This window comes from Macrobrachium nipponense, chromosome 9 (assembly GCF_015104395.2).
Source record: "Macrobrachium nipponense isolate FS-2020 chromosome 9, ASM1510439v2, whole genome shotgun sequence".
Taxonomy (NCBI): domain Eukaryota; kingdom Metazoa; phylum Arthropoda; class Malacostraca; order Decapoda; family Palaemonidae; genus Macrobrachium; species Macrobrachium nipponense.
In genome coordinates, this window is record NC_061110.1 from 11,855,307 (window position 1) to 11,868,520 (window position 13,214).

Consider the following 13,214-nt stretch of genomic DNA (forward strand, 5'->3'; position numbering starts at 1 on the left):
CCGAGATTTTAAGACCTATGTAGAATTAAATGGGGCCAATGAACAGCTTGATTACAGAGCATAATTACAAAGAATAACGGCTTACTGTAATCATTTATCCAAACCAAAAACGAATGCATTATGGCTAACAGATGAACGTTTCATTTTCATAAATTTAAAATGGTTTGTATAAAAAAGTAACACTTCTGACACAAAGGAACTTCACTTGCGTCACTTATTCAAGTGTCGCTGACCATGGCATTCCGTTTATTATCTAAAAATTACCTGTAAATTTCAGAGCAATTCAGCAGTGGAACGTGAAGATGTAGTAGGCCTAAGTATGGGACAATGCTCCACATTACATAAGAACCTCACAGTCGCTTTGAAATTAATCCTTGGTCAAATTTTGTTCCACTTGAGATAAACTAAGTGGGAACAGTCACTAAAAGATCGAGCTGTTAATAAAGAAGCACTAATGGACGGTACAAACGTGGAGGTAGTGTTTGGGACTATGTCAAATGGGACTGGTTCAATTTGGTTGAACTAGTACCAACTGCCATAGTTTTGTAACCTATTTCAGCAACACAAACTGACGGCTTTGTGTTTGGTGAAACTTGGAACACTAATATTTACACAAAACTTTTCTGACTAATGATAAGGTACAGAATAGAAATATTATGATGAGTCTAGTCCCCGGTGGTAAGCCTAATTTTCAATTACAAATAAACAACAGTCCAGTTCCCACCAAAATTTTTTAAGGCCTACGTTTGATTAGAGTGAAATTATAGTTACTACATTGTATCATGGTGTCATTGTTCACACAAAAATCAAGAAAACCAAATAGGTTTTAAGACAATGTAGAGATATACTAGAAAGTATTAGGAGTCCTACAGAGTGCAGGATTTTCTGCCTTCTGTGCTTCTCTGAATTACTCAGCCTGTTCTGTTACACCCACAGATATAAAAGCCTGGTTACACCATTTTCCATGGTGCTTATTAGGTTAAATTAGGCACCGAAACGGGGTCCTAGCATCACCCTGGCGTGACTAGGGGGAACCTTCAAAAATCCTAAAACTTTTATTTCTGTTGTTTGAAAAATCTTGGGCGCTCAAAATTCTTATCTTTAAGCTAATGCACATAAGTATCTTTATATATATATATATATATATATATATATATATATATATATATATATATATATATATATATATATATAGAGGTTTTGAATATTTGAGGGCTCTAAAATATAGTACTAATATTTTTTTTTTTAGTTTTTGTCTACTCTGTTTACTCCAGTAGGTGTAGCCTACACCTGTCACATAATAATAATAATAATAATAATAATAATAATAATAATAATAATAATAATAATAAAAGGATATCCATATTTCTGAATGTGGACGAGGTTAGTCCACAGCATTTTATTTTCCAATCAATAACATACAACAAATAAATAGAAAAGCACAACAGTCGTTATTTACTGATAACGAACATATCTGCGTCCTTAATATTAAAAAGAAAAGTATCGATGATACTCATCGATTTTAGAAAAAAAAAAACTGTAACTAGGTCTGTTAAGAATAAATAAAAATCTAAAAGACATGTCACACGAGCAAGTTATTTTAGTAAATAGGCAGACTTTGGATAAAGTAGCCTAAGTTATTGATAGAATAGGAATCCAAAAGGTCGTCATCGCTTCAATTTGGAAAACCGTCTTTTAAAGACACGATAGAAAAGTTGCTCTTGTGAGTCTAACATCGAAATCTAGTAGACCTATCTAGGCCTATATAATGTGGAAGTCTTCCAGGAGACCCGTTGCCTTCTGGAAAAGGATCGTCAGGTCCGAGATGTGTCTCATGATCTCCTTCCCTTTCCCCTGGCGGGCCTTAGGAGGAAGGGCGTAGTATTCGTACAGGAGATCCGCTATCGCCGGAAAACCGGACACGGCGTAGTCGTCGAACAGGCTGGGAGCAAAGATGGCGTGCCTGCAATGACATAGAAAACGGGTAGTTTAGAAACGATATTTTGAACCACTGAAAGAAAGAGTGGACATCATAAGATATTTGAAACATCAGAGAAAGACCTGCAGTAACAGAGTTAGAGATTTCGAAGAGATGGAAAGCACTAGAAGGAGTTTGTTTGTATTTGAACCACTGAAAGAAAGATTAGACATCATAAGATATTTGAAACATTAGAGAAAGACCTGCAGTAACAGAGTTAGAGATTTCGAAGGGATGGAAAGCACTAGGAGTGTTTTAGTATTTACACAGAAAATGGGAATTTTCGAAGCGCTCCTTTAAAGATGGGGTGCCTAAAATAAACTTCTGCTCATTCTTAATGCACCCAATTTTACACAAGCACATGACACAAAAGGAAACAGGTATTAAGAGGAAAGTCACTGCATAATATAAAATTAGATGTTTGTATTATAGTAACTTTATATAAGTTATCCTTGATGAGCAAGAAACGTGACAGTGGTTAGACTAGTCTCACCTAAAATAAAGAAATCATGTCCACTTAATGTGCAAAATTCCCGGTATCACAGAAACGATGTTAATTAAAACAGAAATAACAAGCAACCTCTGCTCTTACTGCTAATTTCAAGTGGGAGCTTATAGTGATATTCATTTAAATTTTCTAAAACTAACTTTATTTTAAAATAATAAATGTCAAAAGTCAGTCGAAGCTCACCTGGTCTCAGGCCTTCCAGGCAGACCGGCAGGTAACACAAACACCTGTTCCAGTTTCATCATCTGGTCGTTGATGGCTCGGATCATAATTGGGCTGAGTAAAAGAATATAAAAAAAATGAGGAAAATAATCAGGAAAAAATATATACAGGAACATATTCATGAGGATAATGCCTATAATAATAAGTATTATTCTTGATGGTTTCAGGCATCAAGTATCAGTATTTAGTAGATATGATACTAAAGAACAGTGCATAATTGTGGGGAATATTCTTGAGTTTATGCTTGAAATAAAAAAAATGTATTTCAACCATTACTTCCAAATCCTAAGATTTTTAAACACTGAATTACTAACTCTTGAAGGTTGTTTTTGAAGTTCTTCAACTTGCTGGCAAAGGCAGATGTTGCCAGAGTAAAGTTGTCAACGGATTCTTCCAGAAGAGCTGCAAAGAGCATACAGAAAATATTTATAAATGATCAATTATCTATTTCTGGGAAAAGTAAATAGTAAAAATATTAATGAAAAATTAATCGTTTCTTTCCTCAGAACTTATTCTTGTTGGTTGATAATGGAATTAAAGATTAGAAACAAAGCTAATCTGTATCTCGAATTTGTAAGTGAGACAATAGGTCATCTGTATCTGAAATTTGTAACTATGCCCCCAGTTGTCAGTAACGAGTCGTTTGATGATTTTTGCATGACAGTGGTCATCGCAGTTGCGAATTTAATCTTTTCTACATTATCCTATTTTCATGGTTCTTTAAATTCCTCAGTTGGATAATGGATGGTCTTAGCCCAAGAAAGATATGAGTAGAATGGTAGTCGAGTGAGATGCAAGGCCAGTAGCTTGTAAGTCGAGTCAAACCTAAGTCGAGGGGGACGTAAGTTGAGCAGGTTGTAGGTCGAGTGAGACATAAATTGACTCAGGAGGTTATAAGTTAAGTGGGATGTAAGTTGAATAGATTGTAAGTCACTGGGGACGTAAGTCGAGTAGGTTGTAGGTCGAGTGAGATGTAAGTCGAATGGATTGTAAGTCGAGGGGGATGTAAGTCGAGTCAGTTGTAAGTCAGGGCCAATCCTTAACGACATTATAAACAATGAAAAACTCACGGTACTTATCGTATATCTCAACCAGTTTGTTCCTGCTGCCACTGTTCTTGAAGCGCCCCAGGGCTCTTTTGACAGCTTCAGGGAACCTCTCCAAGCTGTAGGGAAGGATGGCGGAGTCTCCAAAGTACTTCAGGGTCAGGAGGGCCACTCTGCCGCAGCCCTGGACGATCCTTAAGCCTGGATCAATGTGGTTCGCCATCATGTGGAAGGTCTCGTATCCAGTGTGGTAGGATGGGTAGATGGTAATGTCATACTTGTTCTGGAAGGGAGGAAATACTTTTATTATATGCAAGGAAGGGAGGTTGCCCGCTCCAAGGGTTTCTGTGCTAGAAGGTAAAGGCAAAAAGAGGTTTACTTCATGGTCTGGCAGGACTGTCTACTGTTCACCGTTTTTTTTCCCATGAACACCATTCCATCAAAGGCACTCTGGGAGACCTACAAACTCAATTCATAGTAGACATAATAATAAAGACACATTCTGAATTTTTGAGTGAGAGCTTATTGCATAATCTTGGAGCAGGATATTTAAAAGGCTCTAAAGCCTATATTCGAATGTTGTACTACAAGCAACTGTTATACAATTCTCCAACCCTGTCTGTTTTGAACCAGATGTCTAGCGATGGGATTCCACAATAGAACGAAAACGGGGCGTAGTCGCTGCCTCCTCCCAGTGTTACCATCCTGAAAATGAAAGGATTTGTACGATGTTAGGAATATGCAGCTCACCAGAAACAGACTAACAGCTCCAAGAAACAGTTTTGGGAAGTAGAAATTTTTAAAATTTTCTTTTGAATTACAGAAATCGCGTTGATTGTTGCAATATGTGGCCCTATTTTCAAGATACTTTTCAATTGGTCTTAATATTTGAACTTGAATGTTTCACAGGTATGTGCATTTGCTTGAAACTTCAATCTAAGGTAAAAATTTATCATAAGATCCACAAAATCATGTTAAAGTTCATGAAGTTTCCTCATTGCTCACAGGCTATGTATTGAACTTGTGTCCTTCCAGAGTATACTTTTCCAGCATATATCAACTATTTGTACTATTTTAGACAGTTGGCCTGCCCCCCAACCCCCCCAAAAACCCTTATACACTTACTCAGGGGCCGATTTATTCTGAAGGGCGTGATAAGCAGCCGTTTCGTCGTAGAGTGTCTTTCCATTTCTTACGCCAGGAACCTGAGAAAAAAAATTAGAAAGCTTTCCTCAAAGGAAAATATTTATCAAGACGATAAAAAAGTCATCCAATCAAATAACTTATCAAGACGATGAAGCGAAAGTAACAATAATCATGGTAAATACCAAAGTGCTTGCTAAAAGGCAGTGTCACATATCTAAGATATCTCTGAATCTTAAGAATGGCCACTGATACAGATGACCTTTGCTAATGACTGATTAAATAATTCGTGAAGTTTAGAATGGTAATCCTCTGTACTACCTCATACAGTAACGTTGCAAATTTCTTGATTTCTTTTAGTCTTGTTCTTGATTGAAAAACTATGGGTCCTTGACAAGTTCGTCATTGGATGAGTGGTATATGCTCACCTACCAATTCGGTAGTCGCGAGTTCTACCTCCCCGCTCTGCCAACGTCAAATCAGGGGGATATATTTCTGGTGATTAGATATCCATTTCTCGACATAATGCGGTTCGGATCCCACAATAAATATGTAGGTCCCGTTGCTAGGTATAACCATTTGGTGCCTAGCCACGTAAAAATATCTAATCCTTCGGGGGAGCCTAACCTAAACTAACGTTGAGCCTCTCTGTCTCAGAAGCAAACTTAACTTACCATTTTGGAGACCTCCAGAACAGCATCCCATATCAGAGGGCTGGAGGGAACGTTCATGATAGGCCCAGAGGCACAAACGTCAGTGTTGATGTACAACACAGCTCGCTCCGCTAGTTTCTCCAAGTGTTCCTGGAAAGAACAGTTCAGATGATACTACAGTTACTGCTAAAGTTAATACACCCTCTCCTGCAAACTGGATTGTCAGCCCCAGGGGTAGATAGGGGAACGAGAGGGTAGAGGAGACTTCCACCCTCCTCCTTCAAACCTGTTTGTACGCCCCCACCAAGTAAAGGAAAATACAGAAAGAAGAAATTTCACGTATTATTATTATTACACAGTAGTTTAACCAGGTTACTTGGTCATAATGTCTGCTCCCATATGGTTCACCAAAAAGGATTTGTAATTGACTGCTGAGAAGTGAGCACTGGAGCAGGGAAAGTTGAAGAAGTTGGATAGTTAGGTGGGAAACAAAGCAAAGGACAGGATGAAATGCAGACGTAGACAGAAATGACGCTACGAAGAACAGTTTTTCCACCTTCTAGTGTATCCACAAAATGACTGACATCCAGTATCAAGGACCATTCCTCCGTATGCATTCAAACTTCTCATGACATGAATTACGATAAGCTTTTATACGTATTTACCAACTCTAAATCTACTAGTTCTCAGGCACCATTGGGACCCACAGCTGACTGCACCAAACAGCTCAAACCTATTCATTTGTTAGATTTTAAATCGGGTTGATTTTTCCATTACCTGCACCCATTCGGTCGAGCCGATGATACCGAATTCCTCGGCTCCCCAACTGCAGAAGACTAGCGTGCGTCTCGGGCGCCACCCTGAAAACAAACAAACAAACAAAGGAATAAATAAATAAATAGATAAATAAATAAATAAATAAATAAATAAATAAATAAATAAATAAATAAATAAATAAACAAGAGAAGAATAAGCCGAAAAATATTTAGAGGTTTCTTTAAAAAATTATTGTGTCCAATAAATAGCAAGACCAAAAAAGACGGAGTTTCTCTTGTGGAGATGATAATAATAATAATAATAATAATAATAATAATAATAATGTCAACACTAAGAATAACATATATAAAATAATAATAATAATAATAATAATAATAATAATAATAATAATAATAAGAATAATAATAATAATAACACCACCAGCACAACCAACCCAACAGAAACCAAAACAGCAACCTCCTTGGAAAAGGCGCCTGGAAAAGCAAATCATGGTGATGAGATCTGACTTGAGTAAACTGAAAGAGATGACAGAAAAAAGGCTAAGAAGCAAGAAAACAAGGGAGGAACTCAACGAGAAATACAAAGTACAAGAGAGGGGACTAAACAACACAATAGAAGATGTAAAACAGAGGCTTAAGGCCAAAGCACATAAGATCCAACGGTACATGAACAGGAATAAGGGATACCAACAGAACAAACTATTCGGAACCAACCAGGAAAGACTATACAGCCAACTAAGAGGGGAAGACAACCACCCAGAAATTCCTGAAGCCGAATCCGGTATCACACAACAAACATGCAACATGGCTCCAGGAAGTCAAGGAAGAAGAAACAGGGAGAATAAAACAAAGATTCACAGAGATCACGACAGACACAGTCAGACACCAACTAAAGAAAATGCCAAACTGGAAAGCCCCAGGTCCCGATGAAGTCCATGGATACTGGCTCAAAAACTTCAAGGCCCTACACCCACGAATAGCAGAACAACTCCAGCATTGTATCTCAAATCACCATGCGCCCAAATGGATGACCACAGGAAGAACATCCTTAGTACAAAAAGACAAGAGTAAGGGAAATATAGCCAGTAACTACAGGCCTATCACCTGACTACCAATAATGTGGAAGTTACTAACAGGTATCATCAGTGAAAGGATATACAACTACCTAGAGGAGACAAACACCATCCCCCACCAACAGAAAGGCTGCAGAAGAAGTGTAGGGGCACAAAAGACCAGCTCCTGGTAGACAAAATGGTAATGAAGAACAGTAGAAGGAAAACCAACCTAAGCATGGCATGCATAGACTATAAGAAAGCCTTCGACATGATACCACACACATGGCTAATAGAATGCCTGAAAATATATGGGGCAGAGGAAAACACCATCAGCTTCCTCAAAAATACAATGCTCAACTGGAATACAATACTTACAAGTTCTGGAATAAGACTAGCAGAGGTTAATATCAGGAGAGGGATCTTCCAGGACGACTCACTGTCCCCACTACTCTTCGAAGTAGCCATGATTCCCATGACAAAAGTACTACAGAAGATGGATGCCGGGTACCAACTCAAGAAAAGAGGCAACAGAATCAACCATCTGATGTTCATGGACGACATCAAGCTGTATGGTAAGAGCATCAAGGAAATAGATACCATAATCCAGACTGTAAGAATTGTATCTGGGGACATCAGGATGGAGTTTGGAATAGAAAAATGCCTTAGTAACCATACAAAAAGGCAAAGTAACGAGAACTGAAGGGATAAAGCTACCAGATGGGAGCAACATCAAACACATAGATGAGACAGGATACAAATACCTGGGAATAATGGAAGGAGGGGATATAAAACACCAAGAGATGAAGGACACGATCAGAAAAAAATATATGCAGAGACTCAAGGCGATACTCAAGTCAAAACTCAACGCCGGAAATATGATAAAAGCCATAAACACATGGGCAGTGCCAGTAATCAGATACAGCGCAGGAATAGTGGAATGGACGAAGGCAGAACTCCGCAGCATAGATCAGAAAACCAGGAAACACATGATAATACACAAAGCACTACACCCAAGAGCAAATATGGACAGACTATACATAACACGAAAAGAAGGAGGGAGAGGACTACTAAGTATAGAGGACTGCGTCAACATCGAGAACAGAGCACTGAGGCAATATCTGAAAACCAGTGAAGACGAGTGGCTAAAGAGTGCATGGGAAGAAGGACTAATAAAAGTAGACGAAGACCCAGAAATATACAGAGACAGGAGAATGACAGACAGAACAGAGGACTGGCACAACAAACCAATGCACGGACAATACATGAGACAGACTAAAGAACTAGCCAGCGATGACACATGGCAATGGCTACAGAGGGGAGAGCTCAAGAAGGAAACTGAAGGAATGATAACAGCGGCACAAGATCAGGCCCTAAGAACCAGATATGTTCAAAGAACGATAGACGGAAATAACATCTCTCCCATATGAAGGAAGTGCAATACGAAAAATGAAACCATAAACCACATAGCAAGCGAATGCCTGGCACTTGCACAGAACCAGTACAAAAAGAGGCATGATTCAGTGGCAAAAGCCCTCCACTGGAGCCTGTGCAAGAAACATCAGCTAGCTTGCAGTAATAAGTGGTACGAGCACCAACCTGAGGGAGTGATAGAAAACAATCACGCAAAGATCATCTGGGACTATGGTATCAGAACGGATAGGGTGATACGTCTTATACATTGTCATACATCCGAGTCAAAAAAAGTGAGAAAAAATTGGAGAACCATATTTATTTCTGAGTGTAGCAATAGAGTGTTATTATTATTATTATTATCTAGTATTTTTTGTGTATTTCTTAATTTATACATTATTATTTATTTTTTTTTCTCTCTCTCTCTCTATCACAGTCCTCCAATTCGACTGGGTGGTATTTATAGTGTGGGGTTCCGGGTTGCATCCTGCCTCCTTAGGAGTCCATCACTTTTCTTACTATGTGTGCCGTTTCTAGGATCACACTCTTCTGCATAAGTCCTGGAGCTACTTCAGCCTCTAGTTTTTCTAGACTCCTTTTCAGGGATCTTGGGATCGTGCCTAGTGCTCCTATGATTATGGGTACAATTTCCACTGGCATATCCCATATCCTTCTTATTTCTATTTTCAGATCTTGATACTTATCCATTTTTTCCCTCTCTTTCTCTTCAACTCTGGTGTCCCATGGTATTGCGACATCAATGAGTGATACTTTCTTCTTGATTTTGTCAATCAACGTCACGTTGATTGACAAAGTCAAGAAGAAAGTATCACTCATTGATGCCGCAATACCATGGGACACCAGAGTTGAAGAGAAAGAGAGGGAAAAAATGGATAAGTATCAAGACCTGAAAATAGAAATAAGAAGGATATGGGATATGCCAGTGGAAATTGTACCCATAATCACAGGAGCACTAGGCACGATCCCAAGATCCCTGAAAAGGAGTCTAGAAAAACTAGAGGCTGAAGTAGCTCCAGGACTTATGCAGAAGAGTGTGATCCTAGAAACGGCACACATAGTAAGAAAAGTGATGGACTCCTAAGGAGGCAGGATGCAACCCGGAACCCCACACTATAAATACCACCCAGTCGAATTGGAGGACTGTGATAGAGAGAGAGAGAGAAAAAAAAATAAATAATAATGTATAAATTAAGAAATACACAAAAAATACTAGATAATAATAATAATAATAATAACACTCTATTGCTACACTCAGAAATAAATATGGTTCTCCAATTTTTTCTCACTTTTTTTGACTCGGATGTATGACAATGTATAAGATTTTCAAGCATTATTATTATTATTATTATTATTATTATTATTATTATTATGCTTAATACTATTCAGTTAGCAAGGAGTTCAATTCTGTCTACAACTAAAACGTGGTGGAACCGTTTGACCCCAAATTTTTAAATGAAGAGAAACAATTCATTCCAGGTATCTGCTAACGTCTCCTGAATTTGGAAACATAGATTTTATCAATTACTCGGGGAGGAAGCCTACAAACTACTTTGTTGTTGTTCTTGTTGGGGCAGGTAGAAAAACCTTATGGAGAAGCCTAAGAAGGTCTGAAAAAGGTGTTTCACTTCGAGTTGAAGATACAGGAATTTTAGGATAGGATATTGACGATTTATTTATTGGCACGAAAATGTAAAAAATAAATAATGTGAATGTCAAACAGTTCAGAAAATTTATTTCTAATAAAATATAGTGTATTTATTTTAATTTTCGTTGGTGAAACACACGCTATTTGTCCATAGATTTTAGCAAGCTCCCTGAATGAGCTGGAGGTCGGATCATGCCTTGATCCCTATTCCCTTGTATTTATTCATTTATCGCCTTTTCCTTTATTTGGCTTTTTCTCTGTAAAATGATTTCTCTTTGAAGCAATATTGGGTTTATAGTCTGTTGACTCTGTCCACTAAGGGTTGTCAACTGAATATCTACAGATTAAAAGATATACCAGGAGAAACTAGATATTATTATTATTATTTTAGGAATGGGAATATGGGGAATATAGAATCTAGGGCACATGCCAAGCGATGGGACCTACGAGGTCATTCGTCTCTTACCGGGAAATTGACGGCAAGAAGGGTAGAAACGTGTGACGGGAGGAAACCCTTTCGCAGTTCCACTGTGAAACAGTTGTTAGGAGAGGGTCACTACGCAAAGCCAGACAGAAAAGAGAGAATATGAATGGAGGTACAGTCAAAGAAATAGAAGGGGCTGCAGCTACGGGCCAAAGGGATGCCACAGAGAATCTTGAGTGATGCCTGCATTGTACAGCATAGGGTGCACCGACAGAAGAGTGTTGTTATTATTATTTAGAGGAGTACCCTAAGGCCTAACATACCCTGCTTCATGAGCTGCCCAAGGACTCTGGCGGTTTCCAGCAACTGCACAGTGCCGCTCGAAGGATCGACTGCACCGTAGCCCCAGGCGTCTCGGTGGTTGCCAATCAAAACGTACCGGTCTGTAAAACAATAGTAAAATACAGTCTATATAGACCAGTCATTCAGCCAGTTGAATGCAATCTGTTTTTAACCTGCTAATATTTTTTATATTTGTACTATTATTCCCAATATTCGTACTGTCATTCATTACCATTTCTTGTATATATATATATATATATATAATATATATATATATATATATATATATACATATATATATAATATATATATATATTATATATATATATATATATATATATATATATATATTATATATATGTATTGTGTGTGTGCGTGTGTGTGTGTGTTTGCGTGCGTGCATGTGTGCAAACATTACAATCCGTACATACATACATATACCTACACACACACACACACACACACACACACACATATATATATATATATATATATATATATATATATATATATATATATATATATATATATATATCCTTAAGAATCTAGGTCAGTTCACCTATATTTATCATTCCCTACAGCAAGACAAACAAGAATCTTTTCTTTCAAAATTGACCTAATTTCCGAGAAATAACCTCATTTCGACAATTGACCTCATTTCAGACCTGGCTCGACCTCCCCCCTGATGGTGCCCACGACGTTGTATGACCTCGTGATCCTCCTCCAGTTGTTGGTCTGCAGGCGAATGGAGTGGTTCCCGAATTCGGGCATCATCTGAGGTCCCAGGTTGTAGGACACGTCGTAAAGACCCCCTATCCAGTCCTTTGGGGCCTTCTGGCCATCTAGCTTTCTGCAATCAAAGTTGTTAATATTATTACTATCAAACATATTTATATGGAAATTATGTATAACAAATTCGTAAAGTAACTAATTCTACGGGTATAACCAGCCCCGTTTCACGGGGAGAACCAGCTCCATTTCAGGGAACCCCTTCTCACCCCATCCCTCTTTGGAGAGGGTGGGGAGGTAGGATGAAACCCCATTATAATCCATCTTAGGGGTCCCCACTATAACCCTGCCAAGTTTCATACCCATTGCACCAGCTGTTTGGCCGTGATTGAATGACAGTCGGATGGACAGATATAACGCCCATTATAGTAAGATTATTGTTATTATTTTTATAATTGTGGCTTTCCACTCATTATTACAGGGTTCTATAAATCTATAGAGCAAAAAGTCAATACTAAGATGACTTGTTCGGATTCTCCTAGTTGTTATAAGTCTTATTATGTATTTCAAGAAAAGCGACACTTACTCTAAAAGGACTCTCGCGTCGCCGTACCCAATCGGCTGGCAAGGGATTCCTGGCAGAGCAGCGTCTTCCTCGTTGATCCTGTAAGCATGTTCTGAAGAACAAAGAATAATAAAAGAAGTAAAAAATGTGTCGAAGTATCTCATGAAACTTGGCCAACGGTCCGGTAGTGACCTATGTTGTTGGTATCTATAGCACTGCCAGAAGTACGAGTATGGCTAACTTTAACCCTACATAAAATCAAAACTACTGAGGCTAGAAGGCTTCAATTTGGTATGTGTGATGATTGGAGGGTGGATGATCAACAACAATTTGCAGACCTCCATCAAGGCAACGTGGATTACCTGTCGAGGGCCACCCAGGAGTGAGTGGGTCTCCGTCCACCAGGAGAGTTTCCCCTCTCTGCATACCACTTCCAGGGAGCCAGAAAGTGTTGGGGTAGACCTCCTGTGGCTCCCATCCTTCGAGAGCCACGTCTCGTGGGTCTGAGTACAGAATGACTCCCTTGGCACCGCGCTGCTCCGCGTGAATGACCTGCAGCAGACACCGGAGCCAAACTATTATTAAAGGTGAATGGAATGGACTCTAAATCTCAGGCCGAACGTCAAGCGCTGGGACCTACGAGGTCATTCAATGCCGAGAGAGAAATCGAAAGTTAGATGGTTTGAAAGGTGTAACA

General features: G+C 38.7%; 1 protein-coding gene across 2 annotated transcripts in view; it reads right to left on the minus strand.

The window, feature by feature from the left end:
- Positions 1-1,361: 1,361 nt before the first annotated feature.
- Positions 1,362-13,214, minus strand: part of LOC135218395 (N-acetylated-alpha-linked acidic dipeptidase 2-like) — a 25,356-nt gene continuing 13,503 nt past the window's right edge. For both annotated transcript variants that reach the window (XM_064254692.1, XM_064254693.1), the window contains 12 exons: positions 12,880-13,069; positions 12,539-12,629; positions 11,889-12,073; positions 11,205-11,324; positions 6,328-6,410; positions 5,572-5,700; positions 4,880-4,959; positions 4,369-4,459; positions 3,779-4,037; positions 3,023-3,110; positions 2,670-2,762; positions 1,362-1,963 (listed from right to left, as the gene is read on the minus strand). In XM_064254692.1, coding sequence (XP_064110762.1) covers positions 1,762-1,963; positions 2,670-2,762; positions 3,023-3,110; positions 3,779-4,037; positions 4,369-4,459; positions 4,880-4,959; positions 5,572-5,700; positions 6,328-6,410; positions 11,205-11,324; positions 11,889-12,073; positions 12,539-12,629; positions 12,880-13,069 — 1,611 coding nt within the window. In that variant the 3' untranslated portion in view covers positions 1,362-1,761. The remainder of the gene's footprint in view (positions 1,964-2,669; positions 2,763-3,022; positions 3,111-3,778; positions 4,038-4,368; positions 4,460-4,879; positions 4,960-5,571; positions 5,701-6,327; positions 6,411-11,204; positions 11,325-11,888; positions 12,074-12,538; positions 12,630-12,879; positions 13,070-13,214) is intronic.